At 41.9% G+C, this 27561-nt stretch overlaps 3 protein-coding genes across 6 annotated transcripts in view; 2 read left to right on the top strand and 1 right to left on the bottom strand.

Annotated features, from left to right (window-relative positions):
* Positions 1-9517, top strand: sdhdb (succinate dehydrogenase complex, subunit D, integral membrane protein b). Its single transcript, XM_030743740.1, has 4 exons — positions 1-153; positions 2856-2966; positions 6462-6612; positions 8532-9517. The coding sequence occupies exons 1-4, from the start codon at positions 105-107 to the stop codon at positions 8695-8697; spliced, it is 477 nt and encodes a 158-aa protein (XP_030599600.1). The 5' UTR covers positions 1-104; the 3' UTR covers positions 8698-9517.
* Positions 9506-21309, bottom strand: LOC115790074 (interleukin-18-like). 3 transcript variants are annotated; one of them, XM_030743738.1, is made up of 7 exons: positions 21254-21309; positions 14535-14636; positions 13885-13959; positions 13705-13716; positions 13465-13602; positions 12338-12477; positions 9506-11411 (listed from the first exon to the last, which is right to left on the bottom strand). In XM_030743738.1, exons 3-7 carry the CDS (start codon positions 13949-13951, stop codon positions 11202-11204), a joined length of 567 nt encoding a protein of 188 aa, XP_030599598.1. In that variant the 5' UTR covers positions 13952-13959; positions 14535-14636; positions 21254-21309; the 3' UTR covers positions 9506-11201. The 3 variants fall into 3 exon arrangements, with proteins under 3 accessions (XP_030599598.1, XP_030599597.1, XP_030599599.1); XM_030743737.1 differs by lacking the exon at positions 21254-21309 and adding an exon at positions 20781-21069; XM_030743739.1 differs by lacking the exons at positions 14535-14636; positions 21254-21309 and adding an exon at positions 20781-21071.
* Positions 20313-27561, top strand: part of bco2b (beta-carotene oxygenase 2b) — a 22764-nt gene continuing 15515 nt past the window's right edge. The window contains exon 1 of one of the 2 annotated variants that reach the window (XM_030743734.1): positions 20313-20463. The gene's annotated coding sequence lies outside the window, so the exon portion shown is untranslated. Of the gene's footprint in view, positions 20464-26118; positions 26379-27561 lie in introns of those variants that run through there. The other variant, XM_030743736.1, reaches the window with a different exon arrangement.

Genomic DNA, 27561 nt, shown 5'->3' with positions numbered 1-27561 from the left:
TTTGAATAAATATCTTTAATAAGTGATCTTCTCGAACATCCGAAATCTTTGCAGTGCCACGATTACATCCGGGTTACTGTAGTGACCTTGGGTGAGTGTTCATCATGGCGGCTTTGGTCAGATTGAGTTCTGTGTGCCGCAGAGGAGTTAAACGTAAGTGCGGCTGCTTTCTTCTCGCTGTTTCCTTCTTTTCTAAGTCTGTGTTCTTCAGTCAGTGCTGCAGTTTGACCGCAGGTCGTTTGGACGGAGGTGAAGTTGAGTGTCAGCTGTATGCGTGCAAATCACTCTAGTCAGAGACTACAAAGTGCGCGGCTTCATTAAAGCGAGTTTAGTGTCGTTGTTTGCCGCCGTTCGCGTGTTACTGTCAGAAATTAATGTTAGCAGCTCAGTTTGTGTGAAGGTTTAATCATGAAGCGTGCTGAGGGACATTTGCACGACGGTGACGTCACTGTGGGACCGCGACGCTGTCGCTAAATGAATCACAGCATGTTCAGACGTTGGAGATTTACTACGTCAAGTGCAAAATGAGGCACCTTCAGCTGTAAGCTTAGTATTCAGTGACAGAACTAAAACTCGACTTACTTACCAGGACAGTGTGAAGTATTCCTGAAAGTTCATGTTAGCGGAAGACTGCTCACGGCCACTCCTCTGTTAATATTTTTATTTGTAGTTTTTTTGCTATATATAATTACATACAATATGTAATATGTACAGTTACACTCTATATCTCTATTTAGACGAAAATCAGCTTTGTGTCAGTACTGTTTGTGAAGCAGGTCATGATTGTGATGGTCGTGTAACAGAGACGCTCCTGCTGTGAAATTCTGAGCCAATACCAAGATTTTTTCTGGCTGTTCATGTTGTTATTGTTGTCACCCCCACCCCCTTGTGCCAGGGAAACAAATACATTTTATTTATTACAGAAAAGGAACTTTTTTTCCCAGCTCACAATGATGAGATGTCCCTCACAGCGCTGCTATACACAAGAGAAAATGGTGCAGATAATCAGATGGGTTTTGAAGGGGACTCATAGAGTCACTAAGAGTAAATATCCCACTAACCACTAAGTATTTTAGCTTGTGTTTGTGATGTTATAAATATTCACAGCAGTGCAAAGCTGTATTAGGATAGAATGCTCAATATTGAAAATATGTAAATGTAGGAAGAACTTCAGATTGGTATTTAAGCACAGCATTTTATAACACTGCAACAAAGAAAACATCCAAAAAAGGATGACGTTGTTTCCAAAGTTAAAGCCCTTCTAAATAGCCAGGTCATGTACCGGCTTCCAAAGAATTAAAGGCACTTACTGTAAGTAGCTGTGCAGACATTCAGACAGAACATAAACTAGGAACCACTATGAGGTTATGTCCAAAATATCTGTGCATTATGCTGTACTGTATTTAATTTTTTCTTTTTGTAATACAGAGGTTTTTCATGCAGTGAAGTCAGTGTAATCTGTACTTAACCAGGCAAAGTGGTGTTTTTTTTTTTCTTGGTGGCTTGAGAAAAGGCGAAGCATCATGAAGAAATGGGGGTGTGTGTGTGTGTGTGTGTGTGTGTGTGTGTGTGTGTGTGTGTGTGTGTGTGTGTGTGTGTGTGTGTGTGTATATTAGGGGTGGGACTATATATATATATATATATATATATATATATATATATATATATATATATATATATATATATCAGTGACGTGCGGTGAGGGTCGTGACTGGTGAGGCACTGACGTCATCACATCAGATTTACAAACATATAGCTTATTCACCATTTGATTGGCAACAGTTGTTTTGTTTAACATTAACATAGTCTGAAGCAAACCTTTTAGCTCCGGTGTTGGTCTTCCTTTAATTATTATCTTCTGCTTCGATTGAAAGTCCAGTTTAGAAAATTCTTTCAGTTGAGTTATGTAATCTTCCATGTTGAACATAAGGCCAAGCAACAGGAAAAACTAACTGGCCTTGCTAACTGTTTATGGTAGCTTGCCGCCGAGGAGTCGTAGAGTCCCTGGGATCACCAGCGCCCCCTACCATGAGGCACGAGAACTGCGTGCCTCACCTAGTGTCTCTTCGCAGCAGTTTCATGATCGCTCAACACAAGAATGCATTACACACACATACAGTTGTTAATGAAAAAAACAAAAAAAAACTGTGCATTATATACACCAGTTAAAATATGGAAATTTAGTTCATATAGTAAAAGTGTTAGAACATTTTAATAGCCACATGCAAAGGGAAAGTAATCCGGTCTCACTGCATAGCATGCCAGCACAGTTAGTAGTCATTGGCAATGACTATACTGAGCCGCACCACGGATTGCGCAATCCGTGGTGCGGCTCGCCGGGCTGGTGCCTCACCGTTCGTCTCGGCAAATGCGAAAATTCAGCGATTTTGAAAAAACTAATCTAAAAATGGTGTAGTTAAATGGAAAAGAACTTTAAAATACAAATCACTGAATGAATATAACCATTTAATTTATTTTTTAATTTTATATTTCCACGATGACAGGTGAGGCCGTGCCTCACCTGCCTCCCCTGACTGCACGTCACTGATATATATATATATATATATATAATATATATAATGTGTGTGTGTGTGTGTGTGTGTTGCTGGGGGAGGGGCAGCAAACACTTGAAAAGCATGTCAACATCAACACTCCCACTGATTAAGTGCTGCCCACTTGTGGTCAAAGTTGTAGTTCAGTTGTGCATTGTGTAAATACATAAAGTGCCTTTTTTTTTTTTTTTTTTTTTTTTAAACTAGAAGATTATCAGGACAGGGAAGATGGCGTCCCAATCGGGAATTCATTCATAATATGCGACAATTTATATAACAGATTTTTTTGTTTTGTCTCCTCAGCTCTGTTCTATCAAAGCACATTGCTGGTCAGGCCGCTGGCAGTACCACACAAACACCAGGAGCAGCCGTACCTGCTGACAGCGAGGATTCATTCATCACAGGCTCTATATGGTCAGTGTTGAGAAGCATAAGTAGTACTCTGTGTGCAGGTGTTAAAACAGGACAAGAGGTGCGCCCATACAATATTTCAATCCTGCCCATAACAGCCTCAGAAACCACCATTAGCACTGACACACTTTGATCAACAAGTAAACATTCATGTTCCTACATGTTCCACTTTTGACTGAACCAAACTCTTTTAACTGAAGAAATCAGTTTGTATTAAACCATGTAGTGCTCAAACTTTATCTGTGTAATGTGCTGTTGTGCTGTTGTAATGCTTGTGCAGGGTTTTTAATACATACATTTTTGGTGTTAAAGGAAAGTCTGAAAGATGAAAATGATAAGAAAAATAAGCACTCTTTGAATGTGATTAATTAAAAATACTGTGGACAAACAATCAGCAACTTAAATCTAAGCTGTGACTTAAGCAGTAAACTCTCCATTTCTAATGCATATTTTATACAGGCAGTGTGTTTTGTTTTGACTGGACTGACTTTTAGATAATTAATGGTTCAAACTTCTTGCTGGAAATGGTCTCAGTTGCAGCCAAGACTGTCCCATGGATGTTATCAGTAGTATATGACAGGGTTGCAAACACTCCCATGTGTGTCACACACACAATTTCAACACCAACACGGGTCAAGTGGTACACTCCTGATATCTTAGGACCTGAAGACCTGGTGGATTAATTTTTTTTTTTTCCAGTAGCGGTATACCAGTATGTATTTTGCATTAGAAATGTTCACAGCCAACTCACAGCTAACTCTGCATCTGTTTCTGATGTCTGTGCCTCATTTTTGAACTGCAAACTACACTACAGCAGTGTACACAATACAATGTTAATGTGTTTCTGAACAGTAGGAGAAACCCTGATGCGATAATGGTCAAAGTCCAGTTTTGTGTATTAAGGGACATAAAATACAACAGTATTAGCAGCCACTCAACCGATAAGGGTGTGTGAAGTGAAACAGGGTCACTTTGGTACTTGTTTTGGGTCTTGATGGTTTACCCCTCAGTTTACAGGAAGCACATTTTTTTTTCACATGAATGCAGCTGGTGACATTTTGACCTGATTGTCTGCCATGTGGGTTACTGGGCAGTGGTTACACCCTGTGATGCACTGTTCAGGTTTGTGGGTTAAATTTTTCTCAAAATAAGCACAAACTGGCTCAGATTATTGGCTCATATTTAGCTCTTTGTTTGTTTGTTTTTAGCTGTCCACCTTAATCTCACTGACTCGCCTTCAGTAGTGGAAGCAGAGTTGGGAGATGAGGGGGATGACTCGCCCATCACTGGGGGTGAGGTCACTGAGGTGGATAGACAGAGTTCCTAAAGGCTCTGGATGTTGTAAGGCTGTCTTGGTTGACACGCCTCTGTAACGGCTCTGCACGAGGCAGTGCTACTGGATTGGCAGACTGGGGTGGTGGTCCCCATCTTTAAGAAGGGAGACCAGAGGGTGTGCACCAACTTTCAGGGGATCACACTCCTGGGTGCTGGAAAGAGGGTCTGTTAGTCAAACCAAGAGGAACAATGCAGTTTTTGTCCTGATCACGGGGGGCTGGACCAGCTCTTCATCCTCTCAAGGATATTCGAGTGTGCGTGGGAGTTTGTCCATCAAGTCTACATGTGTTTTGTGGACTTGGAGAAGGCATTCGACCTCGTCCTTCGGGGTATCCTGTGGGGGTTGCTGCAGGAGTATGGGGTGTCTGGCCCATTGCTGTGGGCCATTCAGTTCCTGTACAACCACAGCGAGAGCTTGGTCTGTGTTGCCAGCAGTAAGCCAGACTTGTTTATGTGGGTGTTCAAATGTCTCGGGTCTTGTTCACGAGTGACGGGAGAAGGGAGTAGGAGATTGACAGATGGTTGGGGACTGCATCTGCAGTGATGCGGATGCTGTCTGTCGTGGTGACGAGGGAGCTGAGTGTGAAAGTGAAGCTGTCGATTTACCGGTCAGTCTACATCCCTACCCTCACCTATGGTCATGAGCTTTGGGTAGTGACCAAAAGAACAAGACTGTGAATACAAGCAGCAGAAATGAGCTTCCTCCAAAGGGTGGCTGGCCACTCCCTCAGAGATAGGTTGATTAGTGCAGCTATTCGGGAGGGGGTCAAAATAGATCTGCTGCTCTTACGCATTGAAAGGAGCCAGTTGAGGTGGTTTGGGCATCTGACTAGGATGCCTCCTGGGCGAGGGAGGAAATCCCCGGGGCAGACTCAGGACACGCTGGAGAGATTATCTCTCGTTGGCCTGGGAACACCTTGGGGTCTCCCCCAAATGAGCAAGAGGAGGTGGCGGGGGAAAGGGAGGTCTAGGCTTCTCTGCTTAGGCTGCTGCCCCCACAATCCGGCCTCTGATAAGGGGAAGAAAATGGATGGATAGATCTAGCTGTTTTAGTTCTATAATTTTATAAAGGCAACAAAAACACAGTATTATTGCAGTGAAAATCCAAACGATAAGGTGCCAAATAATCATTAATACCCCACTGCTGAGTAGTCACGTGTAATTAAAGATATAATTAAAGCCCAACCAATAGATCAGCAGACCAATATTATTGGCCAATATTAGCCATTTGCTAAAAGCAGCTCTTATAAGAACCAATAAATGAATAACAAAAGTAAAGAAGAGGCAGTTACATGTGTTGACATTGCACAGTCTTTCCACTAGAGAGTACTCTGCTGAATTATGAATGCTGACTTTAACTGAGGCAAGTGAGGCCTGCAGTTCTTTAGATGTTGTTTTGTGACCTCTTGGATGAGTTGTCTCAGTTTCTGGGAGTAATTCTGGTAGGCTGTTCACTCGAGTTACAAAGCCTTAGAAGTGGCTTTGTAACCCTCTCCAGTTTCAATAGTTCAGTTGATCTGAGAACATAACCCTCCATAAAAGCATACCGTGTCACAGTTCAGCTTCTTTTGTGTGGTTTAAACAAACAGAATATAACCGGTTAAAAAGGGAGCTCAGAGCTGCTGGGAACCAGATTTTCTTACTGTCAGGCAGTTAGACCGGTGCAAAGTGAACTGGCTGCTAATGGCGTTGATGGATTGCTGAATAGATATACCTATTATCCCAAGTTTCAAAATGACTTCTCAGAAAAAACAACATGCAACATTAGATTAAAAATCCCAAAGAGACATAAACTAGTATTGGAGTTTTAAAAAAAATAGGCTTCAAGAGCACAGACATTGAAGACACAACAGGCTCAAAGAAGTAGCCAAATCTCATACACATTTCAGGCAAAAAGGGTGTCAGTGATATACCAAACAACCTCAAAGGGATGCAGAAGGATTCAAAATGGACTCAGCAATTTAGTGGTGCTGTTTTCACAGCTGTTTTGACATGAGCCTCAAGTCTTTTTCTGGTGCAATGTGCAGAACTGTAGATGAATGTGCTTAAGTGCATCAAGTTCAAGTCAGACCATACATCCTGTTCACACAAGGTTCACACTGTTTGGGATTTTGCTGTGGAGGTAATGGGGCCTGATAACCTGTGGTTTGTCTTGCTTCACAGTGAGCTCCAGTGCAAAAGCTGCTTCCCTGCACTGGACGGCAGAGCGAGTGCTGAGCATCCTGCTGCTGGCCATGGGCCCTGTAGCATATTTCAGTCCTGGTCCTGTCATTGACTACTCTCTGGCTGCTGCCCTGACCCTTCACGGACACTGGTAAGACTAGCAAGCACTCATCTGATCCCTGGATTCAATAGTTCTTAAGATGAAATGAATGTTTAATATTCAGAACCCTCAGATAAAATATTTCTGATGCATGTTTTATTTAACACAGTGAACCACAGCTGCTCTATTTCATAGCTTTCAGCGGCAGACTTTCACTTCTTGATTACTGCCTTTTGTCACAGTACCCATCCAGTACACAATCAGTTGCATTGGTTACTATAAAATTCTATATTAAGCAGTGTAGGAGCCAGATATATATTGTCTTAAGTTGTGTTTTGGGTTCACGTTGGTTGTCACGGTGATGTGTATGGATCACATGGGTGTAGTGGTAACAGGGTTGGCACGGTTAAAAAGGGTGTCACACTCCCTTGCTCTGTTGATGGAGGAGAGAGGTTAGCTGGGTGGCCGCAATTTTTGTTGACCACACACTAGCATGCAGGAATGCTCGCCCGCACACACACACACACACACACACACACACACACACACACACACACACACACACACACACACACACACACACACTCACACTCATCGCTCACATGTTTGGCTTGTTTTGCCCGTTACGCTGCTGAGCGTCACCCAGATTTGTGCTTGGCGGTGTATCAATAAACAACAAAAAAACGCATGTGGGCTCAGCGTTCTTTCTCAGGACTGGAGGCAGCGCGTCATGCACGTAGACAGGGCCCAGTATTTCCTCTCAGGCCACTGAGGCCTTTGGAGTCGCTACAAGCAGGCTAGTTGCTTGTTAGATGTGTGGATTGACCTTTCATGCAGATCTTATAGAAGTGCATTTAAATGGACTGGTTCTTATACAGCACTTTATCTAGTCAAGCACTTAAAGCGCTTTATACAACATACCTCAGTCACCCTTTCACACCCAGCAGGTACCAGCCTTGGTTAGTTCTGTCTCTGTTTGCAGACTTGACGGGGTGGTTCTAGCTCATAATCGCAGTGATGTGCTGCTCCGTTAAAGTGCAGACAGAAGGGCGTGGCAGGCGGATGCCTTAAATTCCAGTCATAAAAGCTTGCTAAGCAATGGCTCTCAGAATCCAGCTATGTCTGTCTCTGAAGAAAATAATTCAGGCAAATCCTCTGATGTTGGACATAAGGAAGTTGGAACGCTTCCTCTTTTAAGCCAAGTTAGTGCCTAACGGGATTTCACAGCATTAAAGATGGTTAGAAATGAATGGTAGCTTCAGTAATCCCTTTGAATCAGGGTGGAAGAAGGTGAAAAATTGAAGTTAAATTGAAAACTATTGTTTTGCACAATTTAAGTGATGCTTTTTCATAGTGTTTGTCATTGTTTGCTTTGGGTGGGGTTGTACTTAAATGAACTGCTGTGATTGATAGATCAATAGCTTCTTCACCAAGATGAAGATGAAAATGGGAGGTGAGATGTTACTGCGACTGTCATTGGATAAAACCTGAAGATTTTGCGCCTTACAAAACACATTTTATCATCTTAAATTGATTCATTTTTAAAATTATGGTTAATTTTGGATGAAGCAGCATTTCAGTCCCAGCAGGAATTTGATATCTGTGCGTCACCACTGAGTGACGTCTGTCATAGAAATGACAAGTAAGGCCCTTTGCTGTGGTAATATATAGAGCACTGAGTTTAATCAGTCAGATGTTTTAAATGTCAGCATCTGTTTATGGTGCAGTAGTTGATGTGTTTGCTCAGCTGCATTAATGTTGAGTAGCACTGAGGATATTAGAGCTCAGAAAAACTGGTGGCGAATGCTCATTTTACATGAAAATGTGCCGGTGTTATGTGGCGTGCACTGTGGTCATTTGAAGCATGTGCTGTGTATCCCAGTTGAAGCAAAGTGGGGCCTTGACATTCATTTATGTCTGCTTCTGTCTTCACTGATTGCTCATCTTCTCCTGTGCTTGCTTTCTCGCAGGGGTCTTGGGCAGGTGGTGACAGACTACGTTCACGGGGACACAAAGATCAAGCTTGCCAATGTGGGGCTCTTCCTCCTGTCTACAATCACCTTTACTGGTCTTTGCTACTTCAACTACAACGACGTGGGCATATGCAAAGCTGTCGCCCTGCTGTGGAGCAAGTGAACATGACTATGGACTGGGAGGCTCAGGAAGACCTAAAACACTGCTCCTGGCTGATTGTTTAAAACCAATTAAAGTGTTCTTTGTAAATATATCATTGATCAATATGTGTTTGTGTTCATCGATTCAGGCTTTGTTTCAGTGATTGGACTGTTAGCATCCATTTTCTCTTCTGAGTGGCTTCTGTTTCTGTTCACTGTGGGCTAAATTTAAGCTATAAGGACGTGTTTTTAACAACAGCCATGACTTTGATCAAGTCTTACAGAATACTGCTGTGTGAGCTCTCGTTTATTCTTTAATGTTTGCGTCCTTTGTGTGGCTGATTACATGTTTTGTTTCAATGTGGTCATCCTTTTTTGCTCTATCAGAAGCAGCAGGGCAGCACTACAGGCCCGAGCGCACACACAGACCCGTCTGAAAATCATTTCCATACTTCACTTATTGGAGCTGCTGTAGGGGCAGACTGCCTTTGCTTGTATGATGGTTTTTTAAATCCAACAGGAAGTCTGCTCTGCAGCTTTATTGAAGAATTAATAAAGGTGAGGCTGGCTAGATCTGAAATTCAACCCAAACAGTGATGCTAAACCTACGTGTGCGTATCCAGCTGTCCAAATGACATGCAGCAGTTATTGTGTCCCCAGTAAGGTGTGAAATTATCAGCAACAAAATCCTATCCTGTTACTGTCTTGAAGGCATTTTAACCTTCAGGACAAGTAACAGTGACATTATTGCCTCTGAAATCACCATGTCCTTTGTATGTGAGTGTCTGTGCTCTGTAAGGAAGAAATCTGCACATTTAAAATAAAAGGCATTTTCAAAAATATCAGTTTATTTTAAACAGTTTGAAAAATTCCAGCACTGGTCTTAAAACCTTTAAGTATGAAAATAAGACTCAATACGGCAGTCAGAGCAAAGCTTTTCATATTACATAAAAATCATGGAGTATTTATTTATTTGGTATATACAGGTGTTGCCTGCAGCTTCTGCACCAGCAGTTCTTTGTAATGCTCACTGCAGCAGGACAAGTCCAGTAAAGGCAGAACAATCTGAACAGTGTGTCGTCAGAGTACCTGTGAAGTAAATGTATTATTCCAGCCAACACTCTACATCAAGGACCAGTTGGGTTGTACTATGAAGCAAGCTTCAACAGTTAGCAGGTTATGTTGAGCTTAAAGCTGGAGTGTTCAGTGTCATGAAGATGGATTTTAACCTGGCTGCATCACCGACCAACCACTGCTGAATGAACAGTTTGGATGATGCTCTGAACGGCCGCACGCTCTGACAGATTCTCTGCTCAAAGAATGTGTTTTATACACACAAGCTGCTGAGTCACACCTTCACTGAAGCCGTGCTGTACAGGTAAACTCTGTACATCACACTGCCACATCATTAGGTCCAATCATGAAAACAGTTGCGCACTTTTCGCATCACTTTTGCTGGAATATTGATGTGAAATCAGTAAAATTAATCTCACTTTGTTTTGGCCACAAACAAGTGATTTCCACATCTTCATTAGGCTGTAGACAGCGTCAAGACATGAACACAATGTGTACCTAAAATATATTAACTCACAAATTAACGACTTTGAGTGATATTACTCAACTAATTTGTAGGGCTAGTGTTGCTTTGTCATTTAAAAAAAACATGATTTATAGATTTCTGTCACATCTTCCTCTGACCTTTTATCTCTAATGGGGAGTTTAAGGTTTGTCAAGCCAGATACTGAAACAAAGCCTGGCTCTGTTGAGCTCGCTTCGTAGTACACCACTCAGATGCTTCAATGTTGATGACATAAGACACACAATAGAGTACAAAAGCTATATTACAAAAGCTTGTATTATGTATGTAATATATGAATACATATGAGCTTACAATTCTAATTTTGTGCTCAATGCGGGATTTGCAAAATAAAAATAAAAAAAATTATGCACACATGCAACCTCAAAATACTCAATATTAAAACAACTTAATATGAATTAAAGCTAAAATGAGATCATGCTAATTAAAAAAAAACTCCCTTTAACCAAAGACTTAAGACCCTAGTTAGTTAGTTAGTTAGTTAGTTAGGTGGTGAACATTGCTCAGCTTATACTAACTGCTGCATTTCCAGTTAAATGTCTCCTGACAGCACATACATGCAAAAACATTCCAAACCAAACTGACTTTTGTTCAGTAATATCCAAAGATAATGATATTTTTTTCTTTCTAGTCTTAAAATTATACAACATGGAACATGTTGAGGTTCCTCGTGCTTTAAAGTAAATTGTAATTACAAATGACACTGAATTATGGTTTTAAGAAATCACTCTTCACACAAGATAAATACAGTTAAAGTTGTGTGTTGTCAGTCTGGTGCACTTCCTGGATAGTTACACACACACACACACACACACACACACACACACACACACACACACACACACACACACACACACACACACAGACAGGAGTATTTCTACAGCAATTTATAATGAAGCAAGCCAGAAGAATGTCTTTTTTCATTCTCTTTACGTCGTCTGAAAAACAGTGGACTCATCAACACAGTCTTCACCATCATTAATCAGGACCAGTTTATAAATATTGTTTTTTATACGAGCAACTCCAAGAACTTTTTTATGGTCCATAGAGGACACAAACTTAAACCTGTTAGTTCCAGGGAGTTTTGTCTGGTAGAACAAGGCCTTGTGATTCAGCCCACTGATGTCCATGGGTGGCGTCTACAGACAGAAACAAGGAAAAGTGAGTTAAATGTTCCTGAACGATCCTGGTGCACAGTAGGTGTTTTCCTGTGAAGCATCTACTAAATCAAGGTCAACACATGTTAATCACTTGCTTAATATCAGTTTGATTAATCCTGCCTGAATGATTGTAAAATATAATGCATGTCAAGAAGCATTTGCCACATTATATTAAATACTAATATAATTTATATCCATATCTTGTTTGTGTTATAATTATCTGTTCTAGCATTACGTGCTAAATGTAATAAAACTGGTGTAGTAAAACTCACCCAAACAGTGTGTGTCAGCACTTCAGCTTTCAGCTTTACAGCTGTGCCACAGTCTGATGACTTATTTAACAACCTTGTAACAAACCTTCCAAAAACACAGCCTGTATCCTGAGTACTCTTCCATCTAAATGGACCACAGCAATAAAATGATTTGAGTGTTTTATTGCTGATGTTTTCTCACTGTGAGGCTGGCTATTGTCTCATACAGTACAGTATGGATTAAAGAAGCCTTCAGTGACCACTCATTTATGTTTTGCTAGAAAAATGGGAAACAGGTAAAGTAATTTCTTGTGCAAATATAAACTGAAATATGGTGTTTCTGTTTCTAGAGATAACCAGAGTGCAACACAACTGTGACTCCCAAGTGCCACAGCCCAGCAGGGGGACGACAATACTGAAGGGTAAACAGCTTCCCATCCCTATGGACTGCTTTTTAAAGATATTCACAATCTAGCTCTCTCACACACACACACACACACACACACACGCACACACCCAGAGCTTACATAAATCAAAACAGAACAAATTTAGCAGCAACATCCCCAGGTCAGGGAGGAGTGAAAACAATATACAACACAAATGGTTATGGGTCATAACCTTAATACACACTCTAAATGGCTTGTTTGTACTTACCATTTTTTCAGCTTGAATCGTCGTGTTCGTGTAGCATACAACCATCTTCTGCTCATCTTTAACGGCATATATCATGACTGGCATTTTTTCCTTTGGGTCTAGAGAATTGCTCTGATAAGTCACAATGTTGAATTTGTTATCTGAAGAGGAAGCATGGCACAGGTAAGGGAAGCAGCATGTCATTAAATCATTTGTTGTCTAAAAGAACAAATGCCGTGGTGTACTGCTGTTCTAGCCATTTACATGTAGCTGTTTTGTTCTGAGTGTAAAACAGAACAGATAAATGTAGATGGGCATAACAGCAGCACACCACACATTTATCAGTACAGCTTTTAATGGACAGAACCACTTAAGAACCTGGTATTGTGTCTTGATGGTGTCTGTAGAGGTACTCAGTAGAGTGTTTTCACATGCAGACTTGGACATACATTTGCACTTCTATTTGAATTTTTTTGGGTCTGTGAGACCACCAGCATCTTATTTACTTATTTATGCCATGAAAACATTTGTAACAACAAAATTATGCAGAGGAGTGAAACAGAGAACAGAGCAGATGTCCTGCTATCTGGTGAACTTACCTGGCATTTGTTTTCCCCGTTTGATTTGGTTCCATGAATCATGGAACTTTTTAAGAGAAAGCAAACATTTTCTTTTATGTTTTTTTGAATTAGGTTACAAATACTAATGTGTGCAACGCAGTGACGTAGTGGTTAGCACTGCTGCCTCACTGCAAGAAGATCGTATGTTTGAATCCACCTTGGCTAGGTTCTTTCTGTGTGGAATTTGCATGTTCTCCCCATGTGTGTGTGTGGGTTTTCTCCGGGTACTGCGGTTTCCTCCCACAGTCCAAAGACATGCATTTCGTGGGGTTAAGTTAATTGGTGATTCTAAATTGCCCATAGGAGTGAATGGCTGTCTGTGTCTCTGTTAGCCCTGCAACAGGCTGGTGACTTTAACAGGCTCTATATGCTAACTGCACTCATTTCCAGCAAGTTGTTTTATTCCAAAAAATTCCAAAAACAATTACAATACAGAGCTAGAAATTAGGAAGTTGTTCAACCTAACTGAAGTGAAAGGTCAGTCACCTTATAAATTAGCACAAACACACAAGCAGAAGTTTGTCTTACCAAATGTGTGCTGGCTCACAGGTTCTTCTTGAGTTTCTGTGTTACTTAAAATCAGGTGTCCAATGCCATCCTGGTGGCTCTTGATGCACCAATGATCATGGTCATTTCTTTTGAAATCATCCTCCTCCATACCTGTATCTTTGAGAGAATAACACTATCATAACCACAGCAACGTCGTGCCCTCACAATGCTACATTCATATCTCATTCCAAACAGAGATTAAATCAAACTCCCATTTACCTGGTTGAACCACTTCAAATATAAAGCAGGGCAGCAGATGAGATTTCACAAGATACATGTGCAAAAAATTGAAAAATACAATAGAAAGAGTGTTAAAATAAATGCCTAATAAATCATATTAAAGACATTATCTAATTTACAGATTCAGGAACAACTGAAAAAGAATAAAATTCCATTTACCTTCAAAGTAGAAGGAATTCTCAAATGTATCCAAAAATGTAACATGGATGCAGCCACTGGACTCCATCAGGCAGACTAGGTTAAAACAAACACAAAGTCCTTTTTTGGTAAAGGAATACAGTGAACAGTAAATCCACAGGGTGTGCATTGCTTTATGCAGCCTTAAATAAGATACGGTGGTATCTTTCACCAAAAAGATGGGACTAGTTTTCTATATGTGGGAAAATTGTGTATGGTATTTACTTTATCATTTAAGAAAGCTCACATGCCCCCTGGTTTGCTGCCACCACAAATACAGTCTAATTCTGTGGTAAGTAAATGGACTAGTTCTTATATAGCACTTTTCTACTCTGTCTGTAGACTCAAAGTGCTTATACAACATGTTTACATTTACCCTATTCACACAAGCACTTCCATGATTAACTAAGCTGCTTTTATTATCTAACATTCACACTCCAACACTTGCAACTTGGGGTTAAGTATCTTGCCCAAGGATACATTGGCATGCATCCTGCAGTAGCCAGGAATCAAACCGCTGACCTTCCGATCAGTAGGTGACCTGCTCTGCCTCCTGTGCTACAGCCACCCTGATCAGCATTTTTTTAAAAAACATTTAAACGCGATGCAGAGCTTTGCAGACTGTCACTTACATGCTGTAGCTGTTTACTGACACCAGGGGGCAGTGATAGAAGTATGTGAAGAACTACCCTGTGGGTACTGGGTTTGTGCTGCTGTTGCTCCTGAATCCTTAGCTGCAGAGAGGTAAAGCAGAGTGTTAGAAACAATGAAAACTGTCCACTGCAGAGACTGTCAGTGTTTCTCCTGCTGCCTTTTTTTTAATTATTAGTATTATTAAATGTTCACACCTCTCCCTTAACTCTGCTGATGCTCACTTTTCTGTTTAGGCCAACTTTTCAACCAGTCAGCATTCTACCTACACATAACATTATAACCTTTCAGGATATAGACAGCTGGTTGTTTGGAGGCCAAATACCAATGTATTATATTGGTATTTGTCCAAAAGGATGTAAATGGGGTATCCTGAATTCTGCTTTATGGTGCTTTCAAACAGGATGTGGTATGTGCTGTGATGGATTGTTTTGCTGCTGTCTTAAATCTGTTATTTTTAAATCGCTTGCACAGAACAAGCCCTTGAAGGAAATGAACTCAAAGTTCTTTGACCGCAGCATGTTGAGATGCAACTAGTTCCCTCAGCTTTTATTCTACATAGCAATCCATCCATGCATTCATCCATTTTCTGCTGCTTATCAAGGTCTGGGTCTAAGCTGAGAAGTGCAGGCTTCCCTGAGGACACTGAGGTGTTCACAGCCAGCCAAGAAATATAATCTCTCCAGCAGATCCCAGTGTCACCACCACTGTGACCATTGTGTGACTGTGATTATGATGGGCAGCATGTTGTCAGAGTATCTAATTTTGAATGTATCTGATTTCCACTTTTAAATTATTACATACAAATTGGTAACAAATTAATGAAGTCAAAAACATAATCCCAGGGCTCAAGCAGCAACTGTTTAAGAGATCAGCTGGCTTCTACATGGAAAGCAGGTCTTATCAGGTTTTGTAGTGGAAAAAATCTGCATTCAGTCTGTACAGTTCCTTTGAGTGGGCACACCCACATCTAAGAAAAACACAGCCTTGGTGGTGATAGAATAGAATAGAATAGAATAGAATGCCTTTATTGTCATTATACAGGATGTACAATGAGATTGGAGGGCCACTCCTGTTCAGTGCCATGTAACAGAAAATCAAACTCTCTAAAATAAAAATATTATAAAAATATTATAATCTAGTATGATCAATATAATCAAGAGATATACAGAAATAAACAATGTGTGAAATATACAAAAAAATAGCATGTATAAAAATATATACATACATTGGTGCATCTGTACATTGTAAGAAAAGTAAATATGTGTATACATATAATAATGAAGATGATGAATATTGCACTTGGTGAATGAATATTGCACTAGTGAATGAATACTGGATATTACACAATATAGGAATGTCAGATATTGTTCAGTATGAATAATATAATATTGCACAGTTACAGTGGGTGAGTGTGTGAGTTCAGGGTGGTGATTGCTCTGGCGAAGAAAGTGTTCTTGAGTCTGTTTGTTCTGGCTTTGATGCACCTGTAGCGCCTGCCAGAGGGCAGCAGGTCAAACAGGTCAAAGCCAGGGTGTGAGCTGTCCTTGATGATGTTCCTGGCTCTGCTGATGCAGCGGGAGGTGTAGATGTCCATCAGGGAGGGGAGAGGGCAGCCAACGATTCTTTGTGCTGTCTTGACTACCCTCTGAAGCCTGACCCTGTCTGCCTCAGTGCAGCTGCCGTACCATACTGTGATACAGTACGTCAGCAGGCTCTCAATGGATGAGCGGTAGAAGGTCAGCAGCAGGTTTGAGTCCAAGTTGTTCTTCCTGAGGACCCTCAGGAAGTGAAGTCGCTGCTGAGCCTTCTTGATAACAGCTGTGATGTTATCTGACCAAGAGAGATCAGCAGAGATGAGGACACCGAGAAACCTGAAGGTGTGGACCCTCTCCACACGCTCGCCGTTAATGTAGAGGGGAGCTGGGTCAGTCCTGTGCTTCCTGAAGTCGATGATGATCTCTTTGGTTTTCATGGTGTTCAGTACCAGGTTGTTCTCTGAACACCAGGCTGTCAACTTCAGGACCTCCTCTCTGTAAGCTGCCTCATCTCCCTTCGAGATGAGTCCGACCACTGTGGTGTCGTCAGCAAATTTGACGATGAGGTTGTTATTGTGGGCCGGACTGCAGTCATGGGTGTAGAGGCAGTACAGGAGGGGGCTCAGCACACAGCCCTGAGGGGAGCCAGTGCTCAGTGTGCGGGTGGAGGAGAGATGGGGGCCAAGTCTCACAGTCTGGGGCCGGTTGGTTAAGAAGTCCTTGATCCAGGAACATGTGAGAGGGGGGAGGCCCAGGGTGTGCAGTTTGGTGGTGAGAATGTCCGGGATGATTGTGTTGAACGCTGAGCTGTAATCCACAAAGAGCATGCGAGCGTAGCTCTGCTGCTGCTCCAAGTGGCTCAACACAGAGTGGAGAGCTACAGCGATGGCGTCCTCTGTGGATCTGTTTGCACGATATGCAAACTGATGGGTGTCGAAAGTGGGGGGCAGGTGGTCTTTGATGTGCTGGAGAACCAGCCTCTCAAAGCACTTCATGATTACCGGTGTGAGGGCCACAGGGCGGTAATCATTTAGGCTGGTGACAGATGACCTTTTGGGGACAGGGATGATTGTGGCTGTTTTTAGGCAGGGGGGGATGACTGCTTGGGCCAGGGAGAGGTTGAAAATCCTGGTGAGAATCAGGGTGAGCTGGTGGGCACACGCTCTGATCACCTTGCCAGGTACTCCGTCTGGTCCGGTAGCCTTCCTGGGGTTCACTGCCAGGAGCACGCGCCGTACCTCATGCTCCTGGACAGTGAGTGGGGTGCAGCCTGGTGGGGGGGGGCAGGACTGGAGCAGATGGGTGGTCCTGAGGCATCTCAAAGCGAGCAAAGAAACAGTTAAGTTCCTCTGCTAGTGACACACTCAGGTCTCCTGCAGTCACATCACAGCCTCTGAAGTTTGTGATGTTCTGAATGCCCTGCCACACCTCCCGTGTGTTATTGCTGGACAGATGGGACTCTATTCTCCTCCTGTAGTCCGTTTTGGCTTTTTTAATTCCTCTGCACAGGGGAATTAAATAGCCTCTGCACAGGGGAATTTAGCAGATGTACGTCATCCTCACTGTGTTGTCACAGGAAATTAAGTCAAATGTATCTAATCGGAGTTTACGTGTTACACTGTGGGGAGGCAAAACTGAACAAACCACATCAGGAGCAGGTTATCTGTTCAGCATCATGTGTTACCACGGTGACCTAGCCAGGTAAAGAGAGACACTTTTGTGATAGAGAAAACTCCTTTAGCTCGACACGGCTCGCTAAGCCATTAATCTTGCTTTGTAGTCCGCCCCTCTGGACAAGAGCAACTACAAACCTCTCTCTGGAAAATGTCACTGCTTGTCATCTCAACCAAACACATCGCACTATGCAGATACGTGACACTTAAAAAAATATCCTAGTATGAACATGAACTGCTATTTTCCAAGTGTCCTGAACTCTAATGGACACATGAGCAGCATTCTTTCAAAAGGTATTTACTACTTTAGGAACAATGATACACCAACGCATGAGGCAAAGATTTCCTACGCTACATCTTTCAAATACCACCACAGGTGAGCTTAAGGTGTAAAGTTTGGTTGTGACACTGATTAGTACATCTGACACCGGCTTACTGTCTTTAACAGCTGCTGATAGCTAAACCGTCCATAACCTGTTAGCTGTGTTCTGTTCAGCTTTCTTCTGAAAGAAATTTGTTCACAGCTGACTTCCCTCAGTTTGCTTTCTCTCCTTCTTTTCTTTTTGGATACCCCAATTTCACTTTCTTTGGGAAAACCATCACTCACAATGTGCATTAGCAGTGACCTTGATAAAATGAATTAGCTATGCTCTTAAGTAAAGTCCACTGAGGGATGGATTGTGTATCCTTTGTAAGGGGTGAAAGTGGCATCATGACAAAGTGAACAATTGCAGACTTTTCATTCCAGGCTTACAGGGGCCCCTGCCACCTTTGGGCCCTTGGGTAATGAGCCCCACCTTTCCCCTGACTATGACAACCTTGCCAGGTCCAACCAAGATAAATATAGAGCAAATATTATTTTTTCGTGTAGGACACTCTGAGACATGTTACCGAAGTTCAGTGGTAGTCAGAAATTTTGATATATCGAATTTAAAAAAGCAAAGTATGGAAGTTACAGGTTTTCCACTGATCACAGATATAGTGTACTTCATTTGAAAGCAATTGTGCCAACACGTAAGCATAAAGAGAAGCTAAAGTTTGTTTTTATGGTCTAAGCTATTTTTGGACACCTCCATATTTCCTTTTCTATTACAGCAATAGTAAAAACCAATACCAGTTATTTCAGCGGGTGTTCTGATCTGTATATCCCTGTTTCTTGTGACACTGTTGACGTTTGTGAACTTGAGCCAATAAAAATTTGGGACAGTGTCTCAATGTATGGGATAGGGGGACACTGGATATTAATACCGTGCAGTCCCACATAAAGTAGTAAGTGGTAAATGGACTGGGGACACCTGGTCACCCTCCGTGCTGATGAACAAATGCCTACACTGGCTTACATTCATGGACACAAGGAGCTCTGCGGCCATGAGCGGGAGCCTGTACGTACTGTGGTTGAGGCAAAAATTTGTATATTATTGATATTCTATTATTACTACAACTACCTCAACAGGACATTAAAATGTTTTATATCATCTATACTTCGAACAGAAGAATGAGCGACTATGAACCAACTATATAAAAGGACCACTTATGCAAAAAAGAACATAATTTTTAATAATTGAGCTACTTTAGGCTGTTCTCCTATTCATAAGTAGCTCCACATTAAATTTGGCAGATTTTTACACCAGATGCCTTTACTGATGCACCCCCCAAGGGATTTGTGACTCCTCCCAGGAGCAAACCCTGGAGCGTCCATGTGCTAAGTGAATGTGTTTACCACTACACTATGGAGGCACTGATAATAGTTATTATTATTTTAACAACACAAAGAACTCAGGAAATATAAGGGCTATAAATACTATGGATGAGAAGCACCAAGTGTAAAAACATACTGGCTTATTCAAATGATAACTGTCATATAGATCAGAGAAAGAGATAAAGGGTGAGCGCCACTGACTTACATCAGCAGAGAGAGAGCCGCAAACTGTCCTGTAAATTCATTTATTTATTTCAATATATACATTTTTTTTAATTCCCACTGACACTTCTGGTGTAAACATCTCATAAACAGCGTGCAGTTTCAGTGTAACCAAAACTTTAGACTCAGACTGGGTCAAACACTATGCCCACGTCACACGAGCAGTATATGTTGCAAATAAAGTTACATTTCTTCATTCTTCAGTGCACTATTGAAATGAAAGAGGAAATGACTAGAAAGTCCCAAACTCTGGGCAGCACACTGACAGACAGCTGCAGACTTGTCCTCTCTTTCCTCTCATTTTCAACTCCACTGTGAGTCTGCTGGGAGAACATGTGCATAGCTCGGATGATAAAACATGTTACAGAAACACATTTAATCATTACACATGTACACACATAACAAACACCAAGTGAACCCTAACAATGCAAAATACCCACAGGCTAAACCATTTCCACCCACCCCACCCAAGCCCAGTTCTGCTTTAATCTCAGTCTCAGCTTTAATCATGTTTTCTTAACACAACTCACCAAGTTTTCACTCTTGGTTGCGTTTGAGTTGCAGCTATAAGGTGTTGCAGCGCAGTGATACCAGTTGCTCACTGTTTGAGCTGCCATCACAAAACACAATGCCACTTTAACAACCCTGCTAAACCAGACCCGTCTATCATAATCATAATTATTGGTGTGACTCACGGAATACCACACAACATAACGGCACAGCCATGATTGCAGCCTTCAGGATGCTTCAACCTTTTTTAGGCTTAGCTGTCACAAAGGTAAGAACTCACATTCGGTCAGTGTTACAACCCCCTCAATTCCTTTTCAATTTGACATGGGAATCTTTCATGGTCCGCAATTACCGGAGCTAAAAGTCCTGTTTCTTGGTTACGGAGCTCTGCTTCCACTCGGAAATTAGACAACAACAACTCTGGTTTTCGTAATTTATTCACACCTGTGGACGGTGTGTGTTGAGGACAAAGCCAGCCTTCAGTCTGCGCAAAAGTCCGTAAACTAGCATCAAATTAGCACGTGCCACTCTCCAGTCAAGTTTGCGGCAGTACAACGTTGAAGCGTAAATACAGCCATAGCCTACCTTTGGAGATGCTTTAGAAACCGGGAGAAGTTGCCTTTGTCTTCGGAACGACAGAAAAAGATGCCACGTTTTTGGAGAAGGAAAAAAAAAGGTGCCCGACGCCTTTAAACTGCGTCAAAAAGACAAGTGACGCTTCCACCACACCTTTCGCTGTCGCTTCAGACAACTGCCGCTGCCAACAGTGCTCATTTATATGTGTGTGTGTGTGTATGTATGTATGTATGTATGTATGTGTGTGTGTGTATGTGTGTGTGTGTGTGAGAGAGAGAGAGTTTTCACGTCTATCATAAGTGGAAAAGGAACAACTCGAGGCGGTCTTAACGAAACAAAAAAACTTATTTCCTGTTTAATTTTCTCTAAAATATAAAATATTATCATTGTCTCAAGCCAGAAAATTCACGTCAAACTATGAATTATATGTAAATATAATCAGTGAATCGTTTGCGTAAAGACATAGCTTGTATATACAGTACTGTGCAAAAGTCTTGAGCCAGTCTTCATTTCTCCGCCATGCTGCTAAAGTGCCGCTCCCGGATTGTGCCGTTTGCCACCGCAGCACCGGCTTGAAGGAGCCCCTAGGCAAAATTTAATTTTGGGGGGGTATGAATTGCTATTTCAGCCCCATGTACATAGGGCTGATGAAAAACAATGTATTTCAGACACTAAACATTGTAAAACTATGTCATGTCTATGACACTGAGGAGAGTGGGACACGTATCACAAGGGCGTAGGAAGGAGTTTACTATTGGGGGGGACACATATTGGAAACCTGACAGATCCGTAAATACTCGGAGCAAAGCATAAAAAATGCTGTTTGATCTTTTACTTTCTCCTTTTTCAAATGTTTTGTGGAAAAATAGTGTTGTGTACACCTATATTATTCCATGTATAATTAACATATATGTATGTTTTATAATCATAAGATGTAGACAAACCACTAAACAAAATGTCTTTTATGAAGCATAATGACCATGTCATTCCAGGCTGTAGGGCTTACTTTATTAGCTGGCCGCACTGGTACTAGTACAAAGGAGTTTTAGGGCCACAGTGAGAAAAAAATAAATTGTGCATTTTGAGAATAAATTCAAAATTTTGAGAAAAAAGTCGAAATGTGCAGAATAAAGTCATTTCAAGTCAAACAATTGCCACGACACAATTGTTATACCCTCCAGAATGGCTTGTATTATGAGTTAGTGAAACTATACTTTAGAATCTGTTTTAGTAACAAGGAAATTATTTCTCTTTTAGTACATAAACACGATGTAGTGATAAGTATAAGGACGTTAAAGAGACAGTGCAGAAAGCTGCATCTGCTCAGAAGGAAAAACCACACAAACTGGCACTGGTTAGATGGAAGGATGGCTGCACCTTCGTACAGTACAGAGGGGACATGTAGAACCACAAGACACAATAACACAGCTGATCAAGTCATTTCTGCCCAAGGCATTTTGTAGAGAGTATAGCAGCTGTGGCCGTTACTTGACTTGAAATGACGACTTTGACGATTTTGACTTTATTCTCCAAATGCACAAAATGCTCAAAATTATATATTTTTTTCTCAATGTGGCCCTCACACTCCTTCATATACTAGCAAGCTAAATATTTCAGTAGCGCAAAAATAATTTAGTAACACACAGAAGTGCAAAGTTTGATATGTTTTATTGGTTGAAAACATTTAATAATGATCAAAAATGCATTTATGTAGGCTGACTGGCAACAGAACTGGTTCTTTAATTAAACAACATTCTGACATGAAAGAATCCTCACAGATAATGTAATGAACAAATTATTCACTTTTTAATATCAACTTTAAGTTAAAAATATGCTATTAAAATATGCTTATTCAGTTTGATACTCTAATCTAATAAATCAAAATAAATATCAATAAAAATAATAATAACTAAAATAAATAAATAAAAGTGATACCTCTCACATTTAATACACAAGCTGTGTGCCTCTTTACAGCCCTGCATTTGGCCAAACAAAAGGTTAAAAACATTGGCCTAAGCAGAAGAGCCAAAATTATTTTTCCGCCTCTCATTTGAAATTCATTGCAAATTGACTTTTTTTCCATTAAGTAAACTTTATCCTATGTATGAAAGTAAACTGACAAACAAGCCATATTCATGGTAACATTCCCACAGACCGTTTTACCTCATTCAAAGAGTTTCTGACTCCTGCCGCTGTCTCAGGCTCCCAAACACTCAGAGCTGTTCAGAGGAAGGGGGGGGGGGGGGGGGGGGGGGGGGGGGGGAGTGCAGTGGCACAATGCTATGTTGCGCCTTCAAAATAAAAACACGCGAATTAAAAATTTTTCTCCTCCGCAGTGTAATTTTTGGATGGGAGAAATGAACCTGTCTTCAATATTGGGAGGGGGACACGTCCCCCCGTTCACCCCCGGTTCCTACGCCTATGCAAGTATCAATGCATGCCAGAGGGCTTTTAAGGAAATATGTCATTTAGGGTGTTTGACCTGCTTATTTACATGTTGGACATGCTGTTTTCATCCAAAAGATGCATATTTTTGCATAGCCTACTCCTTACAAGTGTACAATTCTGGAATGTTATAATAGGTTTTCCTTTCATTTAGTGTTTCCTTTGGGGGTTTTTTTTCTTCCAGACTGGTCAGCGAGGGTTCTCCTGAGGTCAAAGCACAATCCACTTGTATTGTACAGCGACATAAATGCTTTCCGAAGTTCTTCATATCATTTTCAATCGCATTCCTGCCTGTATCAGCCTGGCATCTTTAATCTCAGTGACATCTACACCAGGATAAACAAGTGATTATGTAATAAAGCAGTAGTAATACTGGCTGGGACAGTAATACTACTGCTTTCGTGCCTTGAGGCGACTGTTACATCTCAATCCAATTAATCAAATACTGATAAAGGGCTGAATTGCTGAACATGCCCAAGTACACCCTCTACATTCATTTAAATGTATGTTGCCCTGTAATCCATAGCCTGAGTGCTAAATTGTGTGCACTGTTGAGAAAAAAAAAAAAATTCCATGATAGCACCGGCCTGTGAAATTTTCCTGGCTAGAAGCCTGTCTTCACGCTCATCAAAATACAAGAGAAAGTGATGTATTTCCTTGAAAAAAACATAAACAACACAGGCTGTTGGACATAAATTGCTTACTGATACTCAGTAATATGTAAAGTGCTAATACAATATGTGACCCACTTGGCACAAACTTCAATACAAGAGCAGTAAATTTAGGTCAGAGTAATGAGCAATATCACAAACTAACCGCCTCCTATTACCAGTTTTAATACACTTCATATATCAATAAATACACTTATATAAATATGTAACTATGCATACTTTTGAGAAATTTCAAACTGAATTTCTGTTATTACTGCCCCACCCTACCCCCATCCCCCGCCGCCGCAATGTCATCGCGGCCCACCGGGGGGCCCACACTTTGAAAACCTCTGGTTTAGAGTATAACTGAGCTCATAATCTGTATTTGATTAATCAGGATTGCTCGGTTTCTGGGCTAACCATATTTGCAAAGGCTAACCCAGCTCTAAGCTGCTGCATCAGTATGAATGTAGGCCTGAACTTTCGTAATCAGACCTCTCAAAAGCATGTCAGCAAGCAGATAGGAGGAGCAGAACAGTTTAATGTTATTCATGAGCTACAATCCGAGGCAAATGCCACATCCAGCAGCCAGAAGTGCTATATGTGGGACATTTAATAACAGCTGATGGATTAAAACCAGATCCTGCTAAAACAGAAGCTGTGCGATGCATGCCTCCACCAACTGACAAAGAAGGTGTTCGCCGCTTCTTGGGATTTGTGACATATTTGTCAAAGTTCATTCCAAACCTTAGTGAGATTGATGCTCCCTTAAGACAACTTACAAAAAAGTGATGTGGAGTTCTCATGGGAACTGGCACAGCAGCAGGCATTCTTAAGCACTTATGCACTCATCACCCCATGCTGAAGTTTTATGATGTGACAAAACCTTTAGAAATATATTGTGATGCAAGCAGCACAGGACTGGGAGCCGTTCTGATACAGTATGATCAACCAGTCGCCTTCTCATCTAGGTCAGTGACTGATGCTGAGACGCACTACGCACAGATTGAGGAGGAGATGCTCTCCATTGGTCATGCCTGCGCTAAGTTTCACCACTACATATTTGGGAAACATGTCACAATATACAATGACCACAAGCCACTGGAGGACATCTATAAGAAACCATTACTGTCAATTCTGATGCCCATACAGAGGATGCGCTTGCAACTGCAGTGGTATGACATCACAGTTAAGTACAGAAGAGAAAAAGACATGGAGCTCCCAGACACACTGTCCAGGGCACCGCTGTCAGATAAGACCCCAGAGGTAGGCAGCCTGGAATGTGTCTCAATGCTCAACTTTCTGTCTGTAAGTAACAATAAGTACACTGAACTGCAGAAATGCACCAAAGAGGAATAAAGTCCTCTCCAGCAAATCATCCAGCAAGGTTGGCCAGACAACAGGAAGGAACTACCCATCCCTATTCAGCTGTACTGGGACTCAAGAAGTCAGCAGGCTGTAACCAACGGTGTAGCATACAAAGGAATGCACATCGTTGTTCCCACCACCATCCAAAGACACATGCTGGAGCTAATACACCAGTCTCACCTGGGCATGGTGAAGAGCAAACAATGAGCACGTGAAGTGTTATGTTGGCCAGGTATGAGTGCCGAAATTGAAAACATGATCAGAAATTGTTGTAAGTGTGCTGAGATTCAAAACAGACTTCCCAAACAGCCACTCATTCCAACTGAAACACCTGAGCTACCATTTGAAGTAGTGGCCTCTGATCTGTTTGAGTTTGAGGACAAACAGTACATCATACTAGTGGATTATCATTCTAAATACATTGAAGTTGAACTGTTAAAAGACCAGCGCTACTACTGAAGCCCTGAAATCTCAGTTCAGCAGGCATGGCATCCCTGCCATTCTATGGACAGATAATGGACCGCAGTATGCTTCAAAGGAGTTCAAAGAGTTCTGCGAAAGCTACAGCATTCTGCACAAAACATCTTCACCTCACACGCCGCACTCCAATGGTGAAGCAGAGTGAGCAGTACAAACAGTTAAGAGACTGTGGAGCAAAGCAACTGACAAACGTCTGGCTCTACTGGACTACAGGACAACTCCTCTTGAGCCAGTTGGCCTGTCGCCTGCACAGCTGCTCATGGGCAGGAGACCCTGCAATAAACTGCCAACCTCTCGTGCACTACTTAGACAGATGACCTATGACCCCCTCAAAGTAAAGTACCTACTAGACAAGACTAAAGACACCCAGAAGTTCTATTATGACAGAAGAGCAAGTCATTCACGTCCAGGCCTACGTCCTGGGGACGAGGTCAGGATGGCACCATATCCTGGTAACTAGACATTGTCCCCTGGAGTCGTCACTCAGCAACGCAGTTCTCCACGGTCATACAAGGGCAAGCTGTTTCGACGCAATATGCAACATCTCCGCAGCACCACTCAAACTGCCTGGCACGATCTGCCTGATGAGCCCTCGCACGAACCAGCAGCTGAGGAGTCACGATCATCAGCAGGCCTACCAGCATCTCCTCCGTCACCCACAGAGGTACCCCAGCTCATGCAGGCCCAAACAGGTGGACTCTTTCACACTAGACTGGGCAGAACAGTGAGACCACCTGAGAGGCTCAACTTATGAACTGTCTTATTCAGGGTCAGGCGTGGTAAGATGTCTGTTGGAAGTGATGTGCTAGCAACCTCTCCTTCTAAGTTTAGTTTGACTACTTGTTCATTTGATAAGCTAAATATTTACTGTGTGTTAAGCTTACAGATATCAGTGAACGTATTGTTTCCTTTATGGTTACACTGTTGTGAAGCTCAGTAATAATTCCACTTGGGGAATACTTTCTTTCAGTTTGTTACACATTAGTACTGCGTTTTTGTTTTACTATTGAGAAAGGGGGATGTAACGTATTGTTGAAAATGCATATCTGGTACACATTCTTTATGTCCCTAATGGGTATCTGTGCCTAACTGTCGAGGCAGTTCAAAAAGGCATCCTGCAACAATAATAAAAAAAAGCGCCCGGGTGGCTTAGTGGTGAAGCCGGCGACCACATGCATGTGCCGCGTTGTGGTGCGGGCGGCACAGTTTCGAGTCCCGGCCTCTCACCAGCTTGCCCGCATGTCCTCCCCTGTATCTTTCCCCCATTTCCTGTCTCCCTCCACTGCCGATAAAAGCTGCTGTGCCCAAAAATGAAAAAAAAAAAAAAAAGCGCCATTTGAGAGCAAGCTCCCACCTCGTTCCTGTCTATCTTGTACACAATATAAGTACATTATAGTGTTCACCTCTCAAGGGACTTGATATGGGTAGTAAACACCAGAGAAGTGGTGAAGAAGGCCCAACAGGGACTCTTCTGCCTGCAGTCCCTCAAGAAAACTGGGCACCTGCAAAAACTCCTCACCAACTTCTACCAATGCACCATAGAAAGTGTCCTGAGCTATGGATGCAGGGCGTAGTTCTCCAGCTGCACCTCAGAGGAGATTTCTCTCCTCTGAGACCTGCAGCAGATCATTCAGACTGCATCAAAGATCATTGGTGCCCCTTTCCCATCCCTGGACCAAATTCACTCGGCCCGACTGAGAAAAAGAGGCAAAAAAATCAGGTGAGATTACACACACCCTGAATAATGCCTTTTTGGCACCCTCCCCTCTGGCAGGCTCAGGGTAATGAGGGCACGGACAGAAAGACTTAAACACAGTTTCTTCCACAGAGCCATAAAAGCTCTCCTG

Source organism: Archocentrus centrarchus, chromosome 13 (genome assembly GCF_007364275.1).
Source record: "Archocentrus centrarchus isolate MPI-CPG fArcCen1 chromosome 13, fArcCen1, whole genome shotgun sequence".
Lineage (NCBI taxonomy): Eukaryota > Metazoa > Chordata > Actinopteri > Cichliformes > Cichlidae > Archocentrus > Archocentrus centrarchus.
The sequence above is the reverse complement of the archived record's forward strand: the minus strand, read 5'-3'. Positions and strand labels throughout refer to the sequence as shown.